General features: G+C 45.9%; 2 protein-coding genes across 4 annotated transcripts; one reads left to right on the top strand and one right to left on the bottom strand.

The window, feature by feature from the left end:
* On the bottom strand, positions 1-9,909 carry cpdp (CPD photolyase). Of its 3 annotated transcripts, XM_088612514.1 has the most exons (10): positions 9,664-9,907; positions 8,222-8,643; positions 7,854-7,999; positions 7,165-7,347; positions 6,385-6,543; positions 5,819-6,017; positions 4,450-4,602; positions 4,074-4,195; positions 2,054-2,213; positions 1-962 (listed from the first exon to the last, which is right to left on the bottom strand). In XM_088612514.1, exons 1-10 carry the CDS (start codon positions 9,675-9,677, stop codon positions 778-780), a joined length of 1,743 nt encoding a protein of 580 aa, XP_088468640.1. In that variant the 5' UTR covers positions 9,678-9,907; the 3' UTR covers positions 1-777. The 3 variants fall into 3 exon arrangements, with proteins under 3 accessions (XP_088468640.1, XP_088468649.1, XP_088468657.1); XM_088612531.1 differs by lacking the exon at positions 4,074-4,195 and having other exon boundaries at positions 822-962; positions 4,450-4,597; positions 9,664-9,909; XM_088612523.1 differs by lacking the exons at positions 2,054-2,213; positions 4,074-4,195 and having other exon boundaries at positions 9,664-9,908.
* On the top strand, positions 3,214-26,564 carry LOC148676764 (uncharacterized). The gene is made up of 17 exons (XM_088622817.1): positions 3,214-3,367; positions 11,272-11,662; positions 12,320-12,489; positions 12,579-12,623; positions 13,512-13,618; positions 14,925-15,094; positions 15,852-16,012; positions 16,934-17,144; positions 17,620-17,832; positions 18,299-18,571; positions 21,172-21,316; positions 22,608-22,733; positions 23,082-23,251; positions 24,139-24,332; positions 24,879-25,101; positions 25,353-25,646; positions 25,932-26,564. The coding sequence occupies exons 2-17, from the start codon at positions 11,311-11,313 to the stop codon at positions 26,192-26,194; spliced, it is 3,117 nt and encodes a 1,038-aa protein (XP_088478943.1). The 5' UTR covers positions 3,214-3,367; positions 11,272-11,310; the 3' UTR covers positions 26,195-26,564.
* The last annotated feature ends 396 nt before the right edge of the window (positions 26,565-26,960 follow it).

Raw genomic sequence — 26,960 nt, forward strand, 5'->3', positions numbered from 1 at the left:
TTTTTTCCAAATGAACATATTTAATCTACATGAAGTATCAGCTAATAGCTATAGACTCTGAAATGGCATAGAGCAGTATGAAAAGTTCTTACTTTAGAGTGCTTTGACACAATACAAAATAGTCCTGTACAGTATATACTGTATATAAAAAAAAGATGCCATGGAAGCCCTTTGGCTTTAACAAAAACAGAGCTTCAGTAACTTAGGGAGAATGACAGGTGAGACAGAAATAAGAAAATACTCAATTTATTCAAGCTGGAGATCCATAGAGACACACAAGAGAAAGGTGTCACTGGCCAGCAAAAAGGGATGAGCCACCACCCACACTAAAGTAACTCGCACTGTCAGAAAGAACAGCTGTGAAACTACAGGAAATGAGGAAGACTGCAGCCCCAACAGTGACAGTGTATTTTAAAAATCACAGCTCAGTGCCAAGGAGATTATGGCATTACCAACCAAGAGAAAGTCAAGGGTCTATCCTTATTAACAGTCAGAAAAATGACTCCGAGTATCTCAGAACAGGTGCTGCTCAGCTCATGCTTTATGAAAGGTGTAAGGAATTTACCGGCAATCCCTGTCCCATTGCTCCTCCACAACATTTATCATCCACAACAATGGATGATAAAACCATCGCTGCACACTTCAGAGTGGGAGTGAACACAGCCCGTGCACTTGGTGGAAGAGAGAAGAGTGCTCTGACCATGTGAGAAAAAGGCAAGGCTCTGAGTTCATAGTGGAGAGGTCAGAGTTCAGAGTTAGAAGTCTGGCATTGAGTGCTCAATCACCCCCCCTTTTCCTATTTCCATCTTTGTCATCACATCGTTTGGGGTTGTACTTGATCTCAAACTTCGGAACATTAAACTTGCGGGTGCACCCGGCGTAGTTCATGTAGCGCACTTTCCCAAATATCTCCCTCTCTTTCCAGCCCTGGTCATGGATCCCGCAGATGGACCACATACAGCCTGAGAGCGAGAGGGGGGGGTGGAGACAGAGGCATTAAGCTACAACCGTAAACCATCGATCAGAGACAGCAGAGACGTGGCAACTGTAAAGACAAGACAAACCGAAAAACAAACTCGCCTGAATCACCATTCCCCGTGTATCACCGCCGACAGACAAGAGGTGTGGATAAAGCAGGTGGGACACAATTAGAGACAGACAAACAAAACAGACACATACTTTTGTACATAAATATAAGCTCCATCCATTGTAAATATTTAAACAGTCGTGTTTTGACTTACTTGTGATATCCTAATCAGGACTGCGCATGAGTCATTTTTGTTTTCAGCATTACAGTGACATCTAGCTATTTACGCTCTTGCCTGGGGTTTAAATATCAAGCAGTGAATCTAATTGGTTGAATCTAAACAGGGAGGTGCTTTGTGATTAAACATCGTCTTTACTGTAGGGTGAAAGAAGTGGTCGGTAGTGTTTTGTGGAGAAAGAGTTTAAGAAAAGCTTCAATCTGCATATAATTTTGTTTCATTGTATTTTGTTTTGTTTTTTTATTACCATTGACATCACCCTCATTCACATTTTCAAGCAATATTAAAAAAGGCAAGAGAAGAGTCTAATCCCAAAACACCAAATGAAAATAACACCACAGATTAAACACAGGACTGTCTATTGGTGAGTTTATCTACTTCAACCGCACACCTCGCCAGAGAGTTAAATGCAGTAAGATCATCTTGACTCTCCCGACCTTCAACTCTAAAGCTGTTCAAATTTCTTCAGCCAGGAAAAAACAAAGGTAAAAATATTCAGACTTAAAAAAAAAGAGAAAAACGGCGTGAGGGCGGGGTAGTGAGGAAGAGGAAAAGCACAATATCGAAGGGGAGAAATGAGAGGGAGAGACTTGCTTTTTGCAGGTTAAAGCAGTGTGACCATCGCAGCTGGTGGGAACTGAACTGTGCGCATACTTTAACCACAACAAGAGCGCAGGCTGATCTGCATTAAGGCTCAGTCCATACAAGATATGAATGGCGTATGCACGACCAATGACCGCGTTGATCATCACAGAACAGCACTGACCTAGCCCTGCCCCTGCACTGACCTACGTATCCGTTGGGGTCGCGACCGTCCAGCTCGTAGCGGTCATTGAGGTATATGGCAGTGGCCAGAGCCTCTTCCGGTGACGCTGTCCACTCCAGGATCTTCTTGGCCCAGTACATCCGGAGGAACCCATGCATCTTTCCCTCAGACACCATCTGGAACTACAGGCCACATACATCCAGAGGGCAGAGAGAGAGAGAGTTCAAAATAGAGCAGCAGTGTTGCCTAAACCAATCCTTGGAGTGCCACCTGATCTGTTGATCCCCGACTTCCTCATGTGTGCTGTGTGTAACCAGAGTTCAGCATTGGTTTAATGAGGTGCTTTCTCAGAGGGCAGGTTAATTAGATGCCAAAGAGATACAGGAAAAGTCGCCAGCACCAGAGGGGCTGGATGTCCTGTAGCCATCCAGTTTTCAGTTCAAGAGAAGTCTCAGAGCTTGCAGTGACAGAAACATCTATGCTTAGTACCTGTAAGGCAGCGGCGATCTCTTACAGATGGGCGTGTCAGTGAGGGGTGTGTACAGATCCTAATACTAACCATGCACTACAAGGGTTGAACTCATCAAGCTGAGTAGGTAATAATGAGAATTCCAGTTTCAGGAAGAGAAAATAACCGGCAATTCAACAACACGCACAAAGCATAAGCAAAGTTCATAGGCACACAGTGACCTATACAATATCCATGTGTGGGCAGAACACCCATCTGCAAGGATCACTTAGCACAGGCTTGGGAAAGATCAGTGAGCTGGCCTGACCAGCTTGATCCAGCCATATGATGAGAGAGCCCAGAGTTTGGGCCTCAACCACTGGGTCACCCACAAATCTCTAACTGTTAAAATAATAATAATAATAATAATAATAATTGTGCACAAGAGCCACATAGAAAAATAAAACTGGCGTAAAGCTAGCAGTGGCTGGGCCCAGGCATGAATCACAGCGTGGCAACAGTCCGGGCTGCTCAGCAGAAGGCTGATCTGTGGTGACTGGCAGGCCAGCTGCGCTCTCTGCCTCTAAAGAGTCAAACCACAGTGCTTAACGCAAACTTTCTGCTTTTAGAAACAGCCTCTCAAGTAGAACATCCTTGTTTATTTAAGCAAATAAGACAGCCACTTATAATAAATAGCTCCTATACACCACAGACAGCTCTTGAAACTGTCCCATCTTAAGCTAATCACCATGTCTTCCCTTCTCCAGTGTCTCACTACAGAATTTTGACTTTTGAAAAGAAACTGAATGACCTCTATGCAAACATTGCAGATATCCGAAGTTCTTCTTCATCCTGCTAGTGGTGCCAGAGGCTGTCTTCAGACACCAGGTAATATATTTTCTCTTTACAGCTAAGCTGCAGAAATGTGTTCACATTTATCTATAGCATCTATTTGGTTTTTGGGCTGTACAGACACCGATTTGTTTGCATTGATACACAAATCATTAAATACTTATTGAAATACAAAATCTGTTAAGCTGTAAGAAATGTCAGTGTTGGTACAATGCCAGACTTCTGGAGATTTCATTGGAGAAAAAATGCCAAATATATTAAAGTTTGAGGAGCAATCATTTTCCTTTCTAATCTGGTACTAGTCAATGCCGATAACTTTCGGTAGCAGTAGATAATGTAGCAATAGACAGGTTTACAGCATCTCAGAAACCTGCAGGACACATAGTCCAGGGAGGATAGCGTGTGCTTCACATGTTTTGCTATGGAGTGGTAACGTCCATGAATTTGTTTGCCAAGAGCAAATATGTATTTGATGTCAATGTGAGATTGAAACCTGTCCTTGTTAAACTAAGTAATCCCACTGCATGACAAGTACTTCTGTACAAGCAGCACTTTAAGAGACATTTGGTAACACAGCCATGCTCTGGAGAGAGCTGGGACCAGTGTGCGAGTCTGGGGGAGAGCAGTGTTCACTAACGCTGCCATGCTCTGGAGGGAGTGGCGTTCATTGCACGAGGCCAGGGACGAGCGGCGCTGGGAATCTTGAGCTGTTTTAGACTACAGTGTTTTAGACTTTCAATACCTGAGCTGCATTCCAGAGCTTGTCATGAGTCCTGGAGGCCTCCAGCTCGTCGCGGGAGTACAGATAAGGTCGGCGGTCTTTGGCGTGCTCTCTCAGGGTCTTCTGTGCCCACTCATAAGCTCCTGCAAGGGGAGGGACACACTGCTAACCCTAAGGACAGTGCTCCTAGTCTGAGTCCCTCTCATTAGTCTCCATATTTGGATCTATTTCCAAAGGAAATTCAGCCTTTTTCCCTCCTCAGTTACTGTGCTGCCCTCTGGCTGTGTCTGCACACCCGTCCAAGGCTACTGCCAGGTTAGGCAGTCAGAACCGCCCCTCACAAACCGGCCCTACCGCAGTCCAGCCCTTTCCCTCCCTGTCCGTCTGCCTCTCTCACCGTCCACACGGTCGTACTTCTTGTTGTAGAAGCAGAAGTTGTCCGCCAGCTCCCGGCGAACCACAACCTCCTCCACGAACACGTCCACGGACTGCGGCCACCGTCGGCCGTGGCGCCGGACCTCCAGAACCACGCGCTGGGCCGACACCTGGCCTGCGGCAATCACAGAGTCAGGGGTCAGAGCAGCACGCGCGATACAGGACAGGACGAAACCAAATCGGACTACAGTGCTACCCCGTTACAGTGAGGTTACTGGTGTCCATGATCTGAACAACATGTGGCTGTAAATTATATTGGCATTTTAATGAGAACCGATTTGCAATTCTCAAATTAAAATTCTTAAACACATCATTCTACAAGATCTATCAATAAATGTGTTTTGTAAACACACCCAAGACCATTTATACCCAGTTGTTTTGTTTCTTCTTTTGGCACACCTGCAGTGCCAAAGAAGAAATCTACAGTGCAAACAGGGCCGTTCTAAGTACTGTATGTTCCAGTTTCCACTGAAATGTGATTAATGCAGTAATGAAGAAACAAAATCAGTGTTAAATGTTTCTTTGACTTTTTTTGATATTACAATTTATAGCATAATTCACGGTAAACGTATATAAGCATGAAGAATGAAATGTTTTCCACTTGTAAGAAATGCACACAGCAGTTCTGGGCTCCCTGTTAATATTCCAGCAGAAACAACATGAATAAGACTACATCTAATTCAGGGTCATTAGTGCTCAGCCTGCATTCTAACGTGTTGTGTTGTAACAGGGTAGCACTGAATACAAAGGGTTGAAATTGTGACAGAGAAAGCACAATGAAGACTGAAACAGACTGACAGAGGACACAAATTAGGGCTAGGCGATATGGCCAAAAACATTATCCCGATAAAAATGTTCATATCAGTCGATATTGATAATTATCACGATAAATGTCAAATCATTATTTCTTTCAAGTTTAAAGGCAGATTTTTTCTCCTGAGTGAAAGTTGAAGAAACCAGACAGTTAATTGGTAAATTAAACAACTCTTCATTTTAAGAACACAACAAACACTTGCCAAACAGCAGAAACATTAAACAAATCTGTTAGCTGCCCGGTCTGCAACACACACGCGCAGTATTTTGTGCGCATGTGCATATCATGCGCAAAGCATAAACATATATCGGACATTTATCGAACTTTTGTTAAAATTATATCTAGGAAAATTATATCGCAATAATTATCGTTATTGAATTATCGCCCAGCTCAGATGTCTTTAAACTGAGAGGCAGAGTCTCTTAAACCTGCAGATCTATTCATTCATACAGACGCGCTGTATGAATGATCAGACCTTCAGCGAGTTACCAGAGTGACAGATGCTCAGTACACTGACCGAAGTGCAGCCAGGGGGAGAGGTTGCTCAGGGCTTCCCCGTTGGGGTTGTTGCGCTGGGTTGCAAAATCCTTTAGCCGGTGGTCAATGAAGGACTCCAGGACCTCCAGCCCAGCTGCTGCACCGGGACGGGCCCAGGACACCTCCTTCACGCTGCGGTCCACTGCCAGACTGGACCGAGCCTGCTCCCAGTCGATGGGCTGCAGGTGGCAGATAAGACAGCCTCAGGGGCCGATACAAAACCGAGACACTGGCATGCAAATAACTTCCCACAGGCACGGGGTCTTGAGCCAATTTACTACAGCTCTTCCCATCCGTTTTGAAAACTGCAGCTCCTCTGGACACAGGTGACTGACCTGTTGCTCCACTGTTTCTCAGAGGCCATGTCACAGATAGGTTAGCATGCTAGATTTGCTCATTTTAACAAGGCAGTGCCCTCTTTCATCTGCAAATATAGATGCAGTAAACACAGTCTTATTACAATATTGTATTTCACAAGCACAACGCGAGAGTAACAACACGCGAACGCTAGGTGTTAAACTACAGTCCTGCTGCGTGCACACTGACCGTCGCAGGCTTGGAGGCGCGGTGGGGATGTTCGGCCACCAGGGGGAACTCTTTCAGGAAATCTGGAAGCTTGCTGGTGATCTTCTTGCGAATTGTCTTGGCTGAGTACTCCTGCTTATCAGATGCCACCCAGCAGGGCACTACATTATGGGCATCCACCTGAGGGGTGTTCAGTACAGTGAGTGACAGGTGGAGGACAAAGTAGGATGGGCACACGCGATGGTACAGTGAGACACTGAGCTACCCCATCAGAATGTCACCTGTCAGAGTTTAAAACAGGTTAGAATACAGTATGACATGAAAGTTGCAGCTACACTAAGAAAAAAATAATATTTTGCTCTCAAAACTAAAGATTCAATTAAAATCTAAACTAATGATTCAAACTTAATGTGGAGGACAAAGTGTGAAAAGATCAAACTCAAGATACAGTTTCAAGACAATGCACTTGTTGCAGGGCAACACAGTATCAGACAGCAAGCAGCAATGCCACAGTACAGCTGACTTTAATTGTAAGATTAGGCCAGAAGAACTGATAAAATACATCAAAGAAATGCAAGAGATCTCAGCAAAGGCTGCCATATTTCATAGTGTCTCCGTCAACAGTACAGCAGTTTGACTACAGACTGACTGAGTCAGATCACAAGGGGTACACACAGCCACACACACACCCCACAGCAGCTATGAGCAGACACGCAGCAGGTGGTGCAGGGAACAGACAGCAGCGCCACACAGTGGTGAAAAGGGGGAGAACAGCAGCACCGCACACCGAGATGACCAGACCTGAATGAGAGGAATGTCCTGAGGCAGCCGCTCCTTCACCTCCTCCACCCACTGCAGCGGGAGCCTGAGGGGCGCGAAGTCAGTCACCACGGCGCCCAGGCCCTGCTTCTGCACGAACTGCGGCAGCACCTCGCCGGCCGAGCCCCGCAGGAGGTGGAACTCCAGCCCCAGAGCAGAGCACTCCTGCCACAGACAGAGAGCAAAATCCTGACATCTTACTAACACAGACAAAGGAAAATAAGGGCAGTCCTGCTGTCGGATTACAGCAGTCTCCTCACAAAAACCAAATATTCAAGTACCGTAGTATGAATAGATTTTAACAGAGTTATATATCACAGTTGATCGACAGTACAGAGCACCAGATGCTGTCAGGAGGCTGTTCTGACTTTTTTCCATTCAAGGGACAGTTGTGGAGGCAGTTCGGGGGCACAATCAGCAAGACGCCATCGAGCTCATTTGACTACAGGTAGATATTTCATCAGAAAAATTCATCTAACAGCTTTTTGAAGGGAACAGCTTCAATAACATGGCCGGGCAGCTTGTTCCAGAAACCCTTTGCGAGCCACAGCTTGCCAAGGTGGGTTTGTCGGACGCGTTTTACAGACGCCAGCGGGCTGGTGAGGGTTTTACAGATGCCACTGTTGGCAGAGGGTCTCGGGTTTTTCCAGAAGAGCAGTGAGTGGCCTGACCTTGGCGACCTCCTCCAGGCCTCTCAGCAGGAAACCGAACTGGCGGATGGTGGCGTCCAGGAAGCGTGGCACCAGGCAGAAACACACGTGCAGGGGCAGCTGTTCCTCCAGGGCCAGCTGCTGGGCATACAGCAATGCCCAGTTATCTACAGCCAGGGGAGGGAGAGAGAGACCACTGAGATGATTAAAAAAAACCTAGCAGAGGAAAGCTGCCGTCTTGAAAGACTGTACTCAACCCGTCAGCTTACGCATTTGTGAAACTGCAAACAAATCACAGAAAACTTACGCACAGAGGTGGTGCGGCGCTCCATGACGCACAACATCGTTTTGCTCTTTTGGAAATCCACAACTTGCTCAGCGTGACTCACCTTGGACCCTCTGGTCCCGGGACATCCAGTACAGGACCCCCTCGGAGCCCCCCTTCATAGCACTGGCCTTGGACAGCACGCGCATCCGCTTCTTGTCGAACCCGAAGCCCCGCACTGAGAGCCCAGCCTGGCGCCTCGACTGCGCCACAGCCTCCGCCAGCCAGCCAGCCCCCTGCTCGGGCGCCGTCTTCTTTGCCTTCTTCTCACCAGCTCCCTCGCCGCCCTGCAGCTTTCGCTTGGCCGCTCCCTTGCCTGCAGCGCCCCCCTGTGGTGAGGGTGCCGACCTGCCCGACATGCCGGTGCCCTGCGTCTGGGGCCAATGGAGGGAGGAGGAAGAGGAGGAGGCGATACCGGACTCCCTGGCAGACAACAACGGGACACGACCGAGAGCAGCTCCACTCGACTGGCGCAGCAGCTGCAGCCTGGGACAAAAGCGAACCGGGGGTCACCGCCGGGCTCCTCTGCCGCGCAGAGCTCCAGTCTTCTCCAGCAAACCAGAGCCAGTGCCAGGGGGCTACTGGAATGAAATGGGCCAGCAGCAGTGTGGAGCAGTGCCTGGGGCTCTGGACTCCGGTGGGACCCTAGGGACTTCACTGAGATTGCTCCAGTGAAATAGACAACCAGATGGAGGAATGGGGGGTGCCAATGCAAGTCGCTCTTGAGAAAAGCATCAGCCAGCTGACTTAGTCATTGATATGGCACTTTTCTGCTTCGTTCATACTAGGTGAAAGACAATCCATAGCTTGTAAAAGAGGAAAGAAATCCCTCTGCTGTGCAACTCGACTTCCCAGAACTGCATATTTTTTTAAATAGTGAAAGGATTTGGTCTGAGTAATTGATTGGCTCTTCAAAATGATTTCTGCTTCATAGGCACAGGAAACAGGAAGTAGTAAATCCCGTTAAGCACCACGTCCAAAGACAAGTGTGAGAAAACAGGTCTCTAAGAGACTCCACTCACCACATTTACATACCAGACACGGCTCTTTGCATAACCGCCCGAGCAGAGCATCATATGAAAATGAAGCAAACAGAAAGCACGTTTACACGTGCGATATTCACGGCTGCAAATGTATTCCTGCAATTTAAACTAGTGTACTTGGTTCAGCGCACTGTAGTTTGCCAGGATGAATTACTGCTCGATTAACCCGACTAAACCAACACTTTTAGAGAAATATTCAGTAAATTAATGATTAGCACTTTCACACACAGGAAGGCAATGCTCTTATCTGCAGATGCGTTGTGTAGCTAAATATAAGCACACCACGTTTACTGGCAGACAAAATCGGACGGTCAGACAAGAATACCAAGTCAGAAAGCGCCCTTCATTCGGTCAACAGAACAGCGCTGTGCGTATGCAGGCAACATTATACAACAAATTAGATAAAAGAGAACAACTCCTCTATTAGCTTTATATAAACTGATAGCATGCCCTGCTTCCTTACCTGCAGTGTAGCATACAGCCAGTACTCTGGCTCAGTTTGTGTATCGCCTATCCTACTGATAAACAATACCTCCTCCGCTAACCCTACCACAAATCGCCTTACGTAGGCTTCTCAATTTACCCGTTTTGTAACAGCACGTTATGTAATTGCTCAAATTACAAGCGTTCCTATTTCCTAGTTTGCGAAGAGCTCATCAGTGATGGTTACACAAACTCCACTCTGCGGTATAGAGAAGATTAAGATTGCGTCATCAAAAGACGCCTGCAGACTTTTCGATGCGTGTTTTTTCAGAATGTTGCTGTTAGTGAGAAGTGTAGTATTATATGTGTGTACGTCACCTCTGTAGGTTTTAAATTTAGCATTTATGACCATTATAGCTCAAGTGGGCGAGATTAATAAACAAGACGCCAACTTTGGTTAGTTGCAGACAATTGTGCCTTAATTTCAAGTATTAGTTAATGATGCTCTACCGCTTTGCGATCCACACACATCTGGTTCGGAAAACCTTTTTTTTTCCTTTTAATAATTATTTTTACATTACAACGGAGTGATGGCTCAATAAGCGTGATACATTTTTACAGATCTGCACTGTTATAACCAAGCAAAAAAATGTATAAACGAACGTTAGATTCATACACAAAACATTTATGCCAAAATAATAAGGGGCTAGGCAGTACCGTGACTGTGGTACATCCAACATACTGTATAGCTTTCCTGTGTCATACAGTCGATTAGAATGACACTGTACGATATATTGTTTCAATACCAACCCTGATTGCCATCCTCCACAATTCACTAGATCCATTCATAATTGGAAGAACCTGAACGGAGTCATAACCCACTGCCCATCCAGGAAACACAGGGCACAGGACAGGACAGCACCCGGTAGGAGATGCCAGGCCATTGTGGGCATCATGTCTCGGATAAGTCACCCAAACATGCGGAGAAATGCAAGCTCCCTACACTAGAATTGAACCCACCACCCAGCAGCTGTGAGGCACCAGAGCTATCTGCCACACTTCACTTCATTGCCATACAGTACCCGGGCTGGGAAACCGGACTGACGAAAGACATGGGCAGTCAGTTTGATTTGATTGAAGCTCAATAAACCTGACATGTCCCGCGGACAGAATGCTTTTCCTTCATCATTCTGAAACCACTTCGTCATTCTGTTGGACTTTTCAGTGATGTCACAGCTCTGGCAGCCTTCTCACTCCTTGACAGCGATAAACTCCATGTGCAGAGAAAAACACCTAACAATGTGTGCAGGGCCGAAACAAAGCCTTGCTGAGCCAAGAGCTGAGCCCAACAAAGAGCCCCCTGAGTCAGCTGGTCCTGAGGCTTACTGACACACCGACACAAGCCAGTCTTAGGACAGCACTGCTAATTCCACACAGAAGGCTGAATTGGTTAATTTAAAGTGAGAGACTGTGGGCTTGCTGCCCTGAAGACACAGGGAGTGATTAACCCTGTCTTCTTCTTGTTTACATTTCATGTACCTGATGGCAGTGGCTTTGCATGTATGTAAATTCCACTTTGCAGCAGCACTTCTGACTGCTTGTGCACACCTGGGCAGTAACACTCGCACATGTTCTTTTCTTTTCCAAGAAAACTGGTTAAAACTACTTGTGCTGCGACCGTGGAGACATGGCTGATTCGTTTGCCCTTCCAAGCAAGGCAGGTAGAGAGGAAGGCCGGCACGCGTCGCAGCCTGTGAAGGAAAGAGGGAGACCGAAGAGCCCCTCGGGGCCCCACTGTCCCATCCAGGACAGCTCCGAGATCACAGCTGTGCTGCGGTGCGAGGCGAAGCTGGAAGCCCCCGTCTCCCAGGTCTGCTCCTTCAAGAGGATTCCCATGGCGATCAGACCCTCCTATGGCTCATGGGGGCAGGGAAGCTGGGGAGGACCAAGGGGGGCTCCTCTCCCAGGACCGTCCAGCCCAAAAAGGCTTGCTGCTTGCCAGCTGGTGCTGTTCGCCAGCTGCTGTCTGCTTCTCCAAGGTAAGATCTCTGCCCTGCCTGTGTCTGTGTCTGTGTCTGTGTCACAATGGCTTCCTCAACTTTAAAACACATCCATCCAATATCAGAAAGTCACTTGAGCCACGTAAGGGTCACAGAAAGTCAGGAGCCTAACCTGGAAACATAAGGCACCAGGCAGGACTACAACCCGGATGGCACGCAGCTCAGTATCTCATGTGAGTACAGTACACATCACCAACAGGAGGAGGAAGAAAGCTTTTTTCAGTAGTGCTTGGTCTATAGAGGGTTTATGAGGACACATACGCAGTATGGTCACCTCAGACAGATCCTTTTGCTGTGGAATGCCGAGATTACTTTAAGCCGAATGGACTGTTTCAAATAGTGCCAAACAGATAGTTGAGGCTTCCAGTATTATTCAATGGCATTGTCTTGAAGTTATCTTGGGAAGATGAGAAATTGAATGATTCTCATATGGGAATGTTCAGATTTTTAGATGAAATATACAAAGAACCCACTGTAATCCAGCAGTTTAGCGTTTTAGCAGTGAGCATTTTGTCTTAATGGCTTAAGTGTGCCTACTTAGAGCTGTAAGCATGAAATAAGCTATTCACTTTTTGTCCCTGCCACCAGTTTGTAGATGAGAGGTGAAGGCCAAAAAGTGTTGTTTGTGCTCCACAGAGCAGAGCTGTGTTGCTGCGGTGAAAGTGAATTGCTCCAGACCAGACACGTATTCTCTCTACACAGTCCTTAATACTGCCCTGAACAACAGTGCCCTCCGCCCAGTCATTAGCTTAAAGACCCCCACCAACGTCAATGTCTCCTTCACACTCTATAGCATCTTGGGAGTGGTGAGTCCTGCCTCTGTTAATCAAATATAATAATTGATGTGGATTTAAAAAGCTGTGATTAAAAGGAAACTACATGTGTTTTTTTGTAGGATGACAAACAACAGGTATTAACAACCTTCATTTGGCAAGTATTGGTAGGTTTCTGGGAACTATTGTATTCCTTTTGCTTTATTCATTGTACTATTAGAAATTACTTATATTAATTTTTGATGAGGTTTCTGCCACTGTTGATAGAGTGTCTTACAAGGGAAAGACTTTACCACCTTGTAGTCTGGTCTCATCTGATCTCAGAAGCTAAGCAAGGCTGGACCTTGTCAGTACTGAGATGAGAGACCTCCTAGGAAAACCAGGTTCATATGGTGGGTGGTGTTGGTGGTCCAGTAGGTAACTCTTCCCTCTGAACCATAGTTTCATTAGATGCTCCCAAGCATGATGACTGAGAACACTGTGCTGTACAAGGAGACATCCTCCATGTTAAACATTAAACCCAGGTCCTGAGTATTTGGTCATTAGATCCCATGGTACTATTTGTTAGAGCTTTGGTGTTAACTCCAGTGTCCTTGCTAAGTTTTTCATTGGGCTTCTACTATCTGACCTTCCTAAAGTCCCCCCTTTTCATTCATTTGTCTATAGCTGTTCTCTCTTCTCTACCTGCTCTGTGGTGGGGTAGCTGGTTCACATTACTCAAGTTTATACGCAGATCACTTGAAAAGTGAAAAGCACTATATAAGAGCAATTTGTTTTAAAATGTATCATACGGATTTCTCTGAATATTTATTTTTCTTCATATTTATCATATCTCCAGCTTCCTGTGCAGCAATTACTTTACTCTGTTTTCCTGTAGGGGTTGCAGAAATACATGTTGCCTACAGCTACCAAAGAGTTATCATCTCACCCACTGTATAAAGGATTGTCTTCATATTTAATGTTTAGCAATGCCTCTTTGAAAACAGCCTCATTCCAGTTTCAGAATAATCAGTCTGTTGTGTGTTTCTCGTTGTGTTACTCTATGTGTTTTCTAGGAGTGGGATATTGAATATCTGAGCTGGGATCCAGAGCAGTGTGGAACTGAGAGAGTCTCCCTGCCCAGGGTGATGATCTGGGTGCCTGATATCCTGATCAATGAGTTGTAAGTACAGCATGGCCTGGGTGATGAAAAAAGAGCTTCAGACGAATAATACGTGCCATTTAGCAGTGTTTAATTTGTGCCAGAGCGCATGGGAACACATTTCCAGTACCTCTCAATCTGAGTCTACCTGTGATCCAGGAACTCTAAGCACACTTGAAACTGTAGCATGTAACATTCGCTCCAGTGAAGTGCTCTGATACCTCCATTGCCCCTTCTACTCTACATCCGCCCTCTCCTCTTCAAGCTCCAGTGCCTCTTGACTTACAAATTAAGCACTGGTATCACTGGCCTTTGCCTTCTCATTTCCTGTGATGCTGTGTTTAGTTAAAATATGTCAATAAACAGGCTGTGGCCTGTCAGCCAAGGCCTGGTTTCAGTCAGAGCACTCTTCTTCCAGCTCTGCCACCTTCATAGGCATATGAACCGTGTCACAGGCGTGCCAAACTCTCACTTCCTGTCCAAAAGCCCAGCCCAAAAAACACGAGCAATATGCACTCTGCCTATAACACCGAGATCTTAACTCAGGGGTGGTCTGGGACCTGAGGCAGAGCTGAGTGCTTCTTTCAAGAAATAAAGACACATGTCTCTCCAGTCTCTCCAAGTTCCCACCAGACGTCACCCGTCATGTCACCCCAGAAGGGATTTGTACAAGGCTATGTCCCCCATGCAGGCCTTTGTATCAGACTTCCATGTCGGCCTGCGTCACTCTGCATGTCCACCTGAGCCTCTGGAGGCTAACTGTCCCACAACGTCACTGGAACTTCCACTCTCACCACCACATTACTGACTGCGGCGAAGCACGCAAATAAATTTGCAAGCCAAACTCTTCTTCAGGTCAGGTTCGTCTGACCTGAAATGTTTCATTCCTGCTTAGAAAAACATGGCCGAGGAAGGTCTGTAGTCTTGGAAGCTGGTAGAGGGCTGAACCTGCACCTCACAAGGCTGGTATGGAGCCGTGCATAAATCTGGACAGAAACAGTATTTCCACCTCGGGGACACGTGAGACCATTGCCATAGTTAGACATCCTGGTCTCAGTGCATGCCATCTTAAAGAAAACCGTGATCAGATAACAGATGCGATAAAATAACTGCTTTTTTTATGTTCACAATCTGTTGAACATGTTTTGAAGGTAAAGCACGCAAAGTACTGTATATCTCAGACATTTTAAAATGTCATGAGTGTGAAATTTACTGAAATGATCTCGGAACTTGTTAGAGTGCTTATTTATTGTAGTGCCTCCCAGAACAATAATGACAAGCAGTGCTTATTGGATGTTTAATTCAACCTTATTTCTTTTTCACGCAGCACGAGTGAAAACAAATCACCTCAGACCCCATACGTGTATATCGACCACACAGGCCACGTGTACGATGATAGGCCTTTGAGAGTGGACAGCTCCTGCAGTCTCAATATCTACAACTTCCCCTTTGATGTACAGATCTGCAGCTTCTCCTTTGGGTCCTACCTGCATTATGGTGAGGCATCTAGATCCTGGCACTCGGAATAAAGACTCGAGCAGAGCTGCAGAGTGGAGTTACAGCACAAGCATGCTCAAAACTAGCATGCTATGCAATGTATTTCCTGCACATCCATTGCTCAGGAGTTACAATTTATGTATGTTATGAGCATTGATAATGAATTTATAATCTCTGCTGGTGTTTTATACTCATATTATCCCACATTTATTTTTAATACAGCTTAGTTTGGTAAGAAGAAGGTGGCCAATAAAATTGTGTTTCTGCATGAAGAATGGAAGAATGGAAAGAGTAAGAAAAGATGATGAATGTCTTAGAACTTTGCATAGCAGGTTATAGTGATGTGGAGCAGCATGTGGTTAGCATTGTTGCCTCCCAGCGCTGGAGCACAGGGTTCAATTCCTGGGGTACTATCTGCGTGGAGTTTGCATATTCTCTTCATTTTCGCATGTGTTTCCTCTGGATGCTCCGGTGTCCTCCTACAGTTCAAAGACATAGTGTAAGGTTATGTGAAAATTAAATTGTCTGTTTGTGTCCCCTGCCATGGACTGGTGTCCTCTCTAGGGTGAATTCTGATTTACGCCCACTGCTTGTCTTCAAAGGCTCTGGCTACTCCGCGACACTGAATTGGATAAAGCTGTTAGAAAATGGACGAATGGTTTATTGGCATATAAAATTATGAAAATCGATGAGGATTTGAGAAGTTCATTCCTCACACATGGGTTTGTGAGCCTTTGGATTGTGTCTATCCTTACAGCCTCAGATGTGACAATCAGTCAGGGGCAGCCAGTAGAGTACATCCTGGAGGAGTCCCTGAACGTGATGCAGAATACAGGAGAATGGGAGCTGGTCAATATCAGCGTCATGGATCAAACACTTGTGACAAGCAACAGCACCTATGACATGTTGGTCTACAACGTAAGTGGGTCTTAGGAGAGCTAAAGCACTTTTATTTTCTGTGGAAGATGGAGAGATGTGAAAGGTGTTTTGAATAGCTGATCAGGGCTCTGTAGAATTGATTTCTTGTATACAGCTTTCTCCAGGGAAGGGATATTGAAAGCAGATTCATTTGTGCTTGGGCAAGCCAAGACCAGGAGAAACAGTCTTACTTGTATTCTTGCATTTGTGTCTTCAGTGAGAGACCTCTTTTAGCTGTGCGTCAATGGTACAGCTCTATGTGGCACTCACATGTTCAATAATGATCATATTAATCAAATGAATTGCAAATACATTTTCTGTATCCTATACAAATGACAGGCCGAAAATATACACTATTTAAATGAGCATTAGTAAATATCAATAAAACATTAATATTGACTGAGATAATAATTGGTGTAAGCACCTTTGACAGCATTTACACCTTTAAGTCATTTTGGATAAGTGTCCACACTTGTTGCACACCTGGATGGTGCAGTTTTCAGCTATTCCTCTTTGCAAAATGGCTCTGTAAAGCTGAACCCACGCAGAGGCCAATCAGCTACCTGTGTGACTTATCAAAGTCATTTTGTGCCAGATAACTATTTTAGGTTTGTCTCTGCAAAGAAGGTGAATTTATATTCAATCAAAATGTTTTTTAGATTTTTGGGGGGGTTTTCCATTGCAATTCTTACTCACATTGAGCTTCTTTCACCCATCAAAAGTGTTCAGCTTGAGCCCTCGTGTTCTGAAGATTTATTTTAAATATGTATGTTAATCATTTATAATTCGACACAATAGGACATCATCGGAAGGGGGTGAACAGTTTTGCAAGGCACTGCAGCTGTGGTCCGTTTGAGTTAAGTCCGTTGTCTTCCTCACTTTCTGACCACGCCCCCTCTCACTCTCGTTCCGTGTCTGCAGCTGACCATAAAGCGCAGGCCCATGCAGTATGTGGTGAACCTGCTGATCCCCAGCTGTTTCCTCATCACAGTGGACCTCTTCAGCTTCCTCCTGCCCCCAGAGAGTGTCGACAGATCTGCCTTCAAGATGACTCTGATCCTGGGCTACACCGTCTTCCTGCTCATCATGAATGACATGCTGCCAGACACAGGCAGCACAACCCCTCTTATCAGTTAGTATATGTGTGGGAAGGAAGGGTCAGGAGCTGGCTCTGATCACCTAAGAAAAAAGATGTATATCCTAAAAACCCCTCTTTAATCTAAGGATAAGAGCATTAATCTGTACTGTGCAACTAAAAAATGCATTTATTTAAGAGCCTTAAGTAGTATTTGGTCCAATAGCTACATCTCTGTCTTTGAAGAGTAGAAGTCTTATGCAATTGTATTTTTAGCTCCCAGCTAAAGTCCTGTATATGTCTCCAGTTCCATGGCTTCTCTTCTGACCTGCAAAATCTGAAAAGGTTTCTCCAAACACATCTGTTTAGTGTTGGACTCATTCAGATTGTGGTAGACTTCAGAGAGCAGGAACTTGTTTGGAAATGCCTTGAAAAGCAGTTATAGGAAGGTGGCTATGAAGACTGTGTTCCACTTGACAGCACAGATACTTCCCTCTCACCCTTACCACCTCACTCTTTGTCTTCTTCATAGATGTGTTCTTCTCCATCTGCCTGGCACTGATGGTGGCCAGTCTGCTGGAGACGGTGCTCATCACAAACATCTTGTACAGCTCTGGCCAGTATCCCAATGTCCCACGCTGGATCCGCATCCTCGTCCTGCAGTACCTCTCCCGCCTTGTCCTGCTGCCTCAGAAAACGTCCCAAAGCAACAGAGTCACAGTCTTCCTCAACCCCGGAGTGCAGGGTAACTCTGCCAGACATGAGCCAGTCACTTCCTATCACTGGGCCTGATCTAAGTGAGAGTACAGTCCTCATCATAACAGGAACAGTAACAAGAGCTCAGCAGGGAACAGCTGAGAGAGACCTCTGGCTTGATTTTAGAAAAACAATTAAATCAAATTCAGATATATAGTACTAACCTTGGAAAGGATAAATCAGTTAAAGCCTTTTCAAAGCTGATCAACCAAGTCTTACAGAGGCTAAACTTCAGTAGGCTTTAGAGGCATCTTCCATTGGAAACTCCACTGTTTGCTTTGACCTAGAAAGCACATACTTAGCTAATAATAATTAGCCACCCAAGCAGTTTAAAGGTGAGCTTTAGTGAACCCAGAAGCAGCCATTGCCCATGTGGGACTGAGTCCTTCTTGAGCTGATGTATGCCTTTTGCTCCTCCTGAGGCTGTTAACCGCGCCGCTGCTCTTGTGTTCCAGATGTGCAGGTTGGGAAGAGTCCGGAAGGGGGTGGGAATGTCCCATGCCAGACGCCAGAGAGCCAGCTGGACCAGGCTGCCGTGGAGCTGCTGAAGAGGCTGAGCCGGGACCTCCAGGCCATCAGGCAGCACGCGGAAAAACACTTCAAGAGCAGCGACTACTCCGAGGAGTGGTGCCAGATCGGGCACATCCTAGACAGGCTGCTCTTTGCAATTTACGTCGTCTTCATCTGTGGCTCGTTCATCGTCATCCTGGCCATCTGGGTGGGGTGGTTCAGGACATAAGACTGGCAACCTCTGTCCACGGCCCACTCACCACACTGCCAGGACCTTGTCAAGCTCTTTATGTCCATAAAACCCTTACTTTAAATTCTTACACTTCAAGAATTCCTTACTCTCAGCCTGTCTGCATAGTATACTCGCTGCTGCGTGTGAATTGGTGAAGCTGGAAAGGGCATTAACACAGTTTAACTTTGGACCACTGAGATCTGTTTTTATGGGCTTTTTCACTTCTAATTCTGTCTCACACGACGAGGAATTAAGCTGGACGTGTTTCACAAATTTGTTCCACAAACCTGGTTGAGCATCCCCAGACTGGAATGTATTATGATCTCAAAATCTAAACTCTCCTTAACTTTAAAATAAAGTTGTTGGTATTTTATCATAAGCAATGCAAGAACTGTAGGACTCGTGTGTGTGTCATGTGTGTGTTCTTTGCCTTTCTGGTAATGTGTTGATTGATGAAATACAGAAATATGGGGAATTTTGTGTGGAACAAGGCTGTTTTAAAAAGTGAAAGGGCATTAAAATCAGATTAAGGCAAAGTCTGGTTAATAAACATGCACTGAAGGAGACATGGTTACAACTGTTCAGCTGCTTAGCCACCCTGTTATTATTTCCTGGAATGACTTTCTTCATTGTTGTACAGGTGCACAATTAATGTTCTGCCACTATTTGGAGTCCATGTGTGCTTGTTAATCTGTTAATGTGTTAATAGGAAAACGGTAACAGCTGAATCAGTCTTATTATGTTTTTTTTATCTGTTAACAGAATGAGGGTTTCTCCCCAGGAGTAAACAGAATCTAACACAAAACAGCTTCACAAAGTCATTACTGCAGGTGCCTAATGCATCACGTTGGTCATGAACCTATTGCCACTGGGTATATATAGCAATTGTAAGGGTGAGATCTTGACCTTTAGGACTGCAGGCGCCTGGCACCCATTTTTGTACTGAGATCAGGGCAGTTAGTACAGCAGGCACCTGGGCCATTCTAAAATTCCACTCTAAAATTTCCCCCTCAGTAACTACGATGTGGAATCGGCTGGGTCTCTTACTCTCTGTATGCTGTTTTCTACTCACAGGTAAGCCTTTTATATTGTGATTAAATCCAATCTATAGCCCTCCATAATACAAACATATTGTGAAGTGCTAGTTCTATAAAACCTTCATGAAAAGTGTTTTGATATGTGGGCAGAACACTACTGTTTCATATTCGTTGAGTCTTTATAATGTGTACTTTTACAAAACCTGCTTGAAATACTCAGACAATAAATGTAAAACAATACTTGCTTTTGCTAAATTAAACACTAAAATGCTAACCTGATAACATTGGTCATTGGTTTTATCATTTTGGCATTAATCTTGTGCCATTCTACAAACTGAGACATTAAAAGCACACTCTTCAATGGACTGAACTCCATCGAGAAGTCTTCAGAGGGCAAAGCACATCAATTATCTCAAATAAAGCTTATGGTCCACATGTCAAATGGACCCAACAAGTATATCGGGACTAACCTTCTCCCAAATGTCAAAACTGAAAACAAAATACATTTGTTTTTCTAAAATCTGATTGTTTGGTAAATGCCATTATCCAAACCAACTTGCTTAAAATCACAGTTTCAAATGTTGCTATGCATTAAAGTGGAGGTAAAACATAATTTGTCAGGGAGCCACCATAACCTATTGAACCGAGTAGTACAGGACACTAATGGGAACTGAAAGGGTAGTAAAACAGGTGAAAAACAAAATATGACAGTAATATAGTTGCTAGCCAAATGGAACACGAGTCATAGTAAAAGCCTTTAATCTTCATGTTTCTTAGTTTCTCCTACAATAGAAAGTAGAATGAGAAGTGTGAAGTGTGCAGTGTGTCCCATCAGCTCGAAGATGCAATTAACCACAGGTCACAACGTCCTTACAAAGACAAGAACAGATTCTGCTGTTAGCACGGCAAGATCAGCATTTGTTCCTGCTACCGTGCAGTGGACAGGTGAGATTAAGTTCTGGAAATTCAGATATTTTATCTGCTGGCTGAGGGGCACAGCGCCTGCTGCTCCAGAGCTCTGTAGCAGCAGGTGTCTCGGTCAACCCAGTCCAGGAACAGCCACTATTTGAGGGTTTTGTCTGTGACCAGTGGAAAGCTCCAGGAATCCAGTGCCAATTTTCAGTGGGGTGTATTTTCCATTTTTCCATGTTAAATATTTGGAGTAGGAACCCAAAATTCGTTGTCAGGAGGCGGTACAGCAGGATGCTCAGGATCTCACTGTCAAAGGATTAGGACAGCTTCTCTTTTGTATTAAAATATTTCCTTTGTGCTCTTTCTGCCACTGTTCTTACTGCTAGACAGAAATTCCCAGATGAGCTAATTAACCAGCCTAGGTAAGTGTTGCCCAGTGCATCTTCAAGCACTAACAGGCTTGTGCTGTTAAATGTGAATCTTTAAGCCTCGCGTTTTTCTGGAAGATGAAGATGCTCATTTTCACACGGTTGACTTTGTGGGGCTGCAGTTTATATATTTGGAGGAATATTTACTTCCTGCTGAAGAGTCTCTGCCTCCTCGTCTCTTTTACTCTCCCCCCTTCCCTGTCCCCGAGCCCCCCACACTCTCAGCAGGCTGTCCTGCTCGGAAGGCCACAGCGGACCGACCTACGAGTCCATGCAGCAAGTCTTCGACAGGAAGGCCTTCCGCCCAGCCTTCAATCTCAGTAATCCCACCCTGGCCAACATCTCCTTCACTCTGTATGCTGTGCTTGGGGTGGTGAGTAGCCTGAGCAGATGTTCCTGTCAGTGCCGCTGCTCTTGAGTTCCAACAGCACACAAAAAAGCACCAGGAAGATTTGTATTCCCGTGTACTTTAGCTTCACAATGTTTTTTTCTGAGTGGAAGAAATGCCTCTGAAAAACAGTAAATTTAAACAATTTATAGGCAGGGAAATCTGGTTACATCAGCATCATGTACTGAGATATCCACCATGAGATCACTGAGATATTATCATTGAGATAACCACCATGTTCTCACAATGTCTCAGCAGTGTAGCTGTAGATCACTGTGTTTTAATGGAATGTCCCAGCTGTGTTGCTGTAGATCAGTATGTGTGACAGAGTGTCTCAGCTGTGTTGCTATACCGTAGATCAGTGTGTGTGATGGAGTGTCTCAGCTGTAGATCAGTGTGTGACGGTGTTTCAGCTGTGTTGCTGTAAAATGAATATGTGTGATGGAGTGTCTCAGCCGTGTTACTGGAGATCAGTGTGTGTGATGGAGTGTTTCAGCTGTGTTGCTGTAGATCAGTGTGTGTGATGGAGTGTCTCAGCTGTGTTGCTGGAGATCAGTGTGTGTGATGGAGTGTCTCAGCTGTGTTGCTGGAGATCAGTGTGTGTGATGGAGTGTCTCAGCTGTGTTGCTGGAGATCAGTGTGTGTGATGGAGTGTTTCAGCTGTGTTGCTGTAGATCAGTGTGTGCGATGGAGTGTTTCAGCTGTGTTGCTGTAAATGAATATGTGTGATGGAGTGTCTCAGCTGTGTTCCTGGAGATCAGTGTGTACTGGTACAATGTAGCCATTATAGCTGTTCAACAACAACAGTCTCATCTCATTTCAGAATGAAAAGACTCAGATCCTCACCACTTTCCTGTGGCTGCGGCTGGTAAGAGAGAACTGTGCTGGCAGCACACTAAACAGCTTGCTGTATAGCTGAGCGACATTTATTGGTTTGTGGGCTAAATTCCATCATGGGCTGGCACATGACCTGCCTGAAATTTCCACTTAATTCACCTGATGAAGTTTCTTGGTCCTCTTCCTGATCTGCTGTGTAGTGGAGCTGCTAGTGCAGAACAGATGATGTCCATCAAACAGGTGGAGCTGTACCTTCAGTGTTGGAGTGAAGTGGATCCCCTCCTGTATGTTAAGTGCTCCAGAGTCCTTAAGGATGAGACACTCCTATATAAATGCAATTCATTTTTATAAATTACACTTTGGTGGCTTGTGATTATGGTTCGGATTGGTGCTGTTGTGAGGCCTGTGGTGTTATTCCAGCATGTGTGTGTTGCAGTACTGGTTCCATGAGTTCCTGCAGTGGGATCCTCATGAGTGTGGGGGTGTCACCAGGATCTCGCTGCCAGTGGAGGACCTGTGGACCCCTGACATCATTGTCTATGAGTTGTGAGTGTCCAGTCTAACTCCCTCTGGCCACCTGTGAGCTGTCCACCCTTTCATGGTCACTTCAGCTCTGCAGATCTGCCACACTGCACCTCTCTCATTCTTTGACTCTGCACTTTCACTGTCTCACTCTTCCTCTCTGTCCGTCTGTCTTCCTGCCTCTCTGCCTAGTTCTCTCAGTACAGCTGGAAAACTGAGGCACCACACAAATGGGTATTTGTACAGTATATACTGACCTCTCTCCCTCACCCCTTTACCTGTCTCTGACAGTCCATCTCTCCCTCTCCATCTTTTTCTTTCTCCTCTTTCTTTTAATCACCCTTCCTCGTCTTTTCTCCTTTCCTCTCCCAGTATAGATGAAGACAAGTCCCAGCGCTGTCCCTACGTCTATGTCAATCACACGGGACACATCCGCTACGACAGAATGCTGCGGGTTGTGAGCTCCTGTAACCTGGAGATCTTCAACTTCCCCTTCGATGTGCAGAACTGCTCCCTGACCTTCGGATCTTACATGCACACCAGTAACTGTCTCTCTCCCTCCACCGTCTCTCTCTACCAGACACACACCAGTAACTATCCCTCTACCACACACAGACCAGTAACTCTCTCTCTCTACAGGACACACACCAGTAACTATCTCTCTCCCTCCACTGTCTCTTTCTATGGGACACACACCAGGAACTGTCTCACTACCAGACACAGACTAGTAACTCTCTCTCTCTACAGCACACACACCAGTAACTGTCTCTCCCTCTACCATCTCTCTTTACAGGACACACCAGTAACCTGTAATTCTATCGCCTAGACACTTTTGTATACAGAGCTAGAATGTCCAAGAGCATTCTGTGAAATATCAAAAGAGGACTGGTAATACTAAGTCTTGGAGTTTTTGCTCACATGATAGTGCACAGTCTATAGTTTCTGTCAATTCTGATAGGTTAAGATAATGTTAGGTAAAGATCTCTCTCTAAACTGTTTGTTGTTGCTTTGCAGTTAATGTTAGAACATAATTATAGAACACAAGTAAACATTGTCTTTGGTTTTGTATTGGATTTGTTTCAGGATCTTGTTCATCTGGTTCAGACTAAGTTAAATAATGGTGAAAATTAGGATACTACTAAACTTCCGGAGGGGGGGACTGCTCTGTTCAACGCACTATAACGTCACTCCTGTGTAATCTCTCTCTTTCAGGCAGGGAAATAAGGCACCGAAAGTACCATGAGCGGTATGCTATCATACCCAGACACGGTAGCTCATAATTAGCTTGAGGGAGGCAGTCACTGCAGGGCTGATCCTTCAGTGATGTTAGCAAAAGACAAAGCAAACTAGGAAGAATGAAGAGAAAATGAGCCAGATCTGTTTCAAATGTGGCTCTCATTTTGCTGTTTCCCACTTTCTGTCCCCTCAGTCCGGGATGTGCGAGTGAGCCCTGCCCTGCCCTTCGATCAGATCTCCGGGAACTCCAAGCAGTACCTAGAGACCAGCGGGGAATGGGAGCTGGTGGTGATTGAGGGCTCAGCGGACATCCTGAAGTTCGGCATCGATGAGTGGGACATCATCACCTTCTGGGTAAGAGAGGAAGAGAGAGCGATAGGGATGAGAGTCTGAAAAAAGAGAGGAGGCGAGCAGAGGAACTGGGACTTGCCCAGACACTTGTCTTGTGTTCTAGTGCAGTATTTCACAGCCCAGCTACTGTGAAGAAGCTAATAAAATTCCAAAAGCAATACTCTGTCACATACAGTACATAGTAACCACTCTCTAATGTTAAGGAACATTTCAGATAGAGGGACAGAGTTCTCCTTCCCCACACACTTATAGTGTGACTCTAAAGAGATATGATGTTCATGCAATGTCCCTCAGAGCATGGAAGGAGCTGTTCTCCCCTACTGTCCAGCCTCAGTGACTGAGGATATGGAGAGAGCCAGTGTCCACTTCGGGGTGTGGTAAGCGTTTGGTATGTAACACAGTACCAGCTGGCCAAGGGAACTCTCCCTGTGGAGAACTGGTTATTCAGCAGTTCTGTATAACTCTACTCTCCTTTCCTCTTTTGGAAACGTTCTGCCTTCCTCTCTGTCTCCACTCTGTGGAAGTGTTTGTGAATTATGCTCTCTCTACCCTGTGTGAAAATGGATGCCCGGCACTTCGGTTTCCTCCCTGCAGGTGGTGATCAAGCGGCGGCCTGTGCTGTACGTCGTGAACCTGCTGATCCCCAGCTCCTTCCTCATGGTGATCGACATCCTGAGTTTCTACCTGCCCCCCCACAGCGTGGACCGTGCGTCCTTCAAGATGACTCTGATCCTGGGCTACACTGTCTTCCTGCTGATCATGAACGACCTGCTGCCTAGCACGGCCAACGGCACGCCACTCATCGGTCAGAAACTGACGAAAGAGCAAATTCTTTCTGTGCTCTCTACAGATCTTCGTGAACAGTCAAGTCTCTAGTGCGTGTTTACCTGTTTGTGTGTCTCAGGTGTGAGTATTGTCTTTGTCAGAATATCTCAGGTGTATTTATCTGTTTGTGTGTCTCAGGTGCATGCATTGGCCTGGCAATGTATCTCTAATGTGTTTACCGGTCTGTGTTTCGCAAATGTGCGCTTACCTGTTTATGTTTGCATGTCTCAGGTATTTATTTCTCAGTGTGCTTGGCCCTGATGGTGATCAGTCTGCTGGAGACAGTCATCATCACCAATGTGCTCCACCACAGTGCCATGAAATACCGCTCTGTGCCGCGTTGGATCCGCCTGATCGTACTACACTACATCGCCCGCCTCATCTGCTACCGCCAGCCAATTGACCCCCCCGCTGACCCCCCTGAACAACCTACAGAAACCCTCAGAGCTCCAGACCCCTGGATCACAAAGCCCTCCACCCCCGCAATGCTGGCCAGGAACAGCCAAACTGCAAATCACAGGATCGGTGAGAGCCCACGGAGTCCTGTGCACCATGTCTCCCTCATGCAAACACGGTTGTGCACGCTGTAGTGTTCAGGGAGCCACATCAAATGCAGACATAGTGAATCACACAGCAAAGGATTAAGAGATGCACACCCATGTGACTTGAGTTTGCATGCGTTTCTAACATTATTTGTTCGTAATGCACACCTAATTTACTTACATTTGCAGAACTCCCTGCATTCCCAGTTATTCCACATGCTTGAGAAGGTTGGTGAATCATTCTGTTCTCTGCCCTGTTCCTCCTCAGTGCTGTCAGACCACAGGGAGGGGCTGCAAGGTGACCGTGCCCTCCCAGCAATGCCCGTGATACCGGAACTGCAGCAGATCTCACAGGACCTGGGGACCATGCGCGCCCACCTGACATCCCTGCAGAAGGAGAGCGCCCTGCGGGATCAGTGGGGACACGTGGGATACGTGCTGGACTACCTGCTGTTCCGGATCTACCTGCTGCTCATCACCCTGTATGCCCTGGTCATCATCTGCATGTGGTGCGTCTGGTACAACCTGTGACCCCTGACCCCTGTGCAATCCCAAATATAGCCAATTACCCTCTCCCCAGCAAGCTGCCCTAATTCCCTGTAGGCTATTTCTAGAACCCTCCTGCAGTCTTCAGGGTAACGCTAGGTTACCCCCTGATCTCCACGCTATTTCCCAGTCTCTGCTCATGCTGTTCCATGCTGAAGAGGATGCAGTTAGTGATCCAAAACACCTGAAGCAGAGAGGGATTTCCAGATCTTTCCATGTGTACCTAAATAAACGCAAGAACAAATGCAGCTCTGTGTTGTGTAGTATAACGGACCTCGGCTGGGGTTTTCCCATGTGCTTATTCACCAGCACCTCATTAGCCTCATTAGCACCTTCTCAGTGCCCTGGTATCACTAGTGCAGCTTTCCAAAACAACCAGCTTCCCCCCTTCCACTCTCTTTCAAGCAGGAAAAACAAACTTGCAATTCCGACAGGGGAGGGGAGCCCGTCTCCCGCATCCTTCTTCACTCCCAGTTGGAGCTGCACGCTTCTTCTGGAAACAAATTTTCTACAGTCAACTGGGCGTGAGGTTCAGTTAGTAAAGTTCAACACAGAAGGTGCAGAAGTCACAGACATCCTGACTGATGTGCTGGCCCTCACTTCCAAGCGAGTCTGAGCATTTTATCACTTATCACCAACCTTTCACACAGCACAGCACCTGAAGACGTTGAAAATCCTTCCTGAGGGGAGGTTGAGCCCCTTATCAATTATACATCATCACACCCACAACCTCAGGGGGACTGATACCCAT

Source organism: Lepisosteus platostomus, chromosome 2, assembly GCF_059453375.1.
Source record: "Lepisosteus platostomus isolate fLepPlt1 chromosome 2, fLepPlt1.hap1, whole genome shotgun sequence".
Lineage (NCBI taxonomy): Eukaryota > Metazoa > Chordata > Actinopteri > Semionotiformes > Lepisosteidae > Lepisosteus > Lepisosteus platostomus.

Coding starts and splice junctions, on each gene's coding strand:
- LOC148676764 (XM_088622817.1), top strand. CDS start 11,311: ATGGCTGATTCGTTTGCCCTTCCAAGCAAGGCAGGTAGAGAGGAAGGC. Junction 12,490..12,578: donor TCTATAGCATCTTGGGAGTG/GTGAGTCCTGCC, acceptor GTTTTTTTGTAG/GATGACAAACAACAGGTATT. Junction 24,333..24,878: donor AGAGAGCGATAGGGATGAGA/GTCTGAAAAAAG, acceptor GGCACTTCGGTT/TCCTCCCTGCAGGTGGTGAT.
- cpdp (XM_088612514.1), bottom strand. Junction 8,000..8,221: donor CCGGGACCAGAGGGTCCAAG/GTGAGTCACGCT, acceptor CCCTGGCTGTAG/ATAACTGGGCATTGCTGTAT. Junction 7,348..7,853: donor GCCTGGAGGAGGTCGCCAAG/GTCAGGCCACTC, acceptor TGTCTGTGGCAG/GAGTGCTCTGCTCTGGGGCT.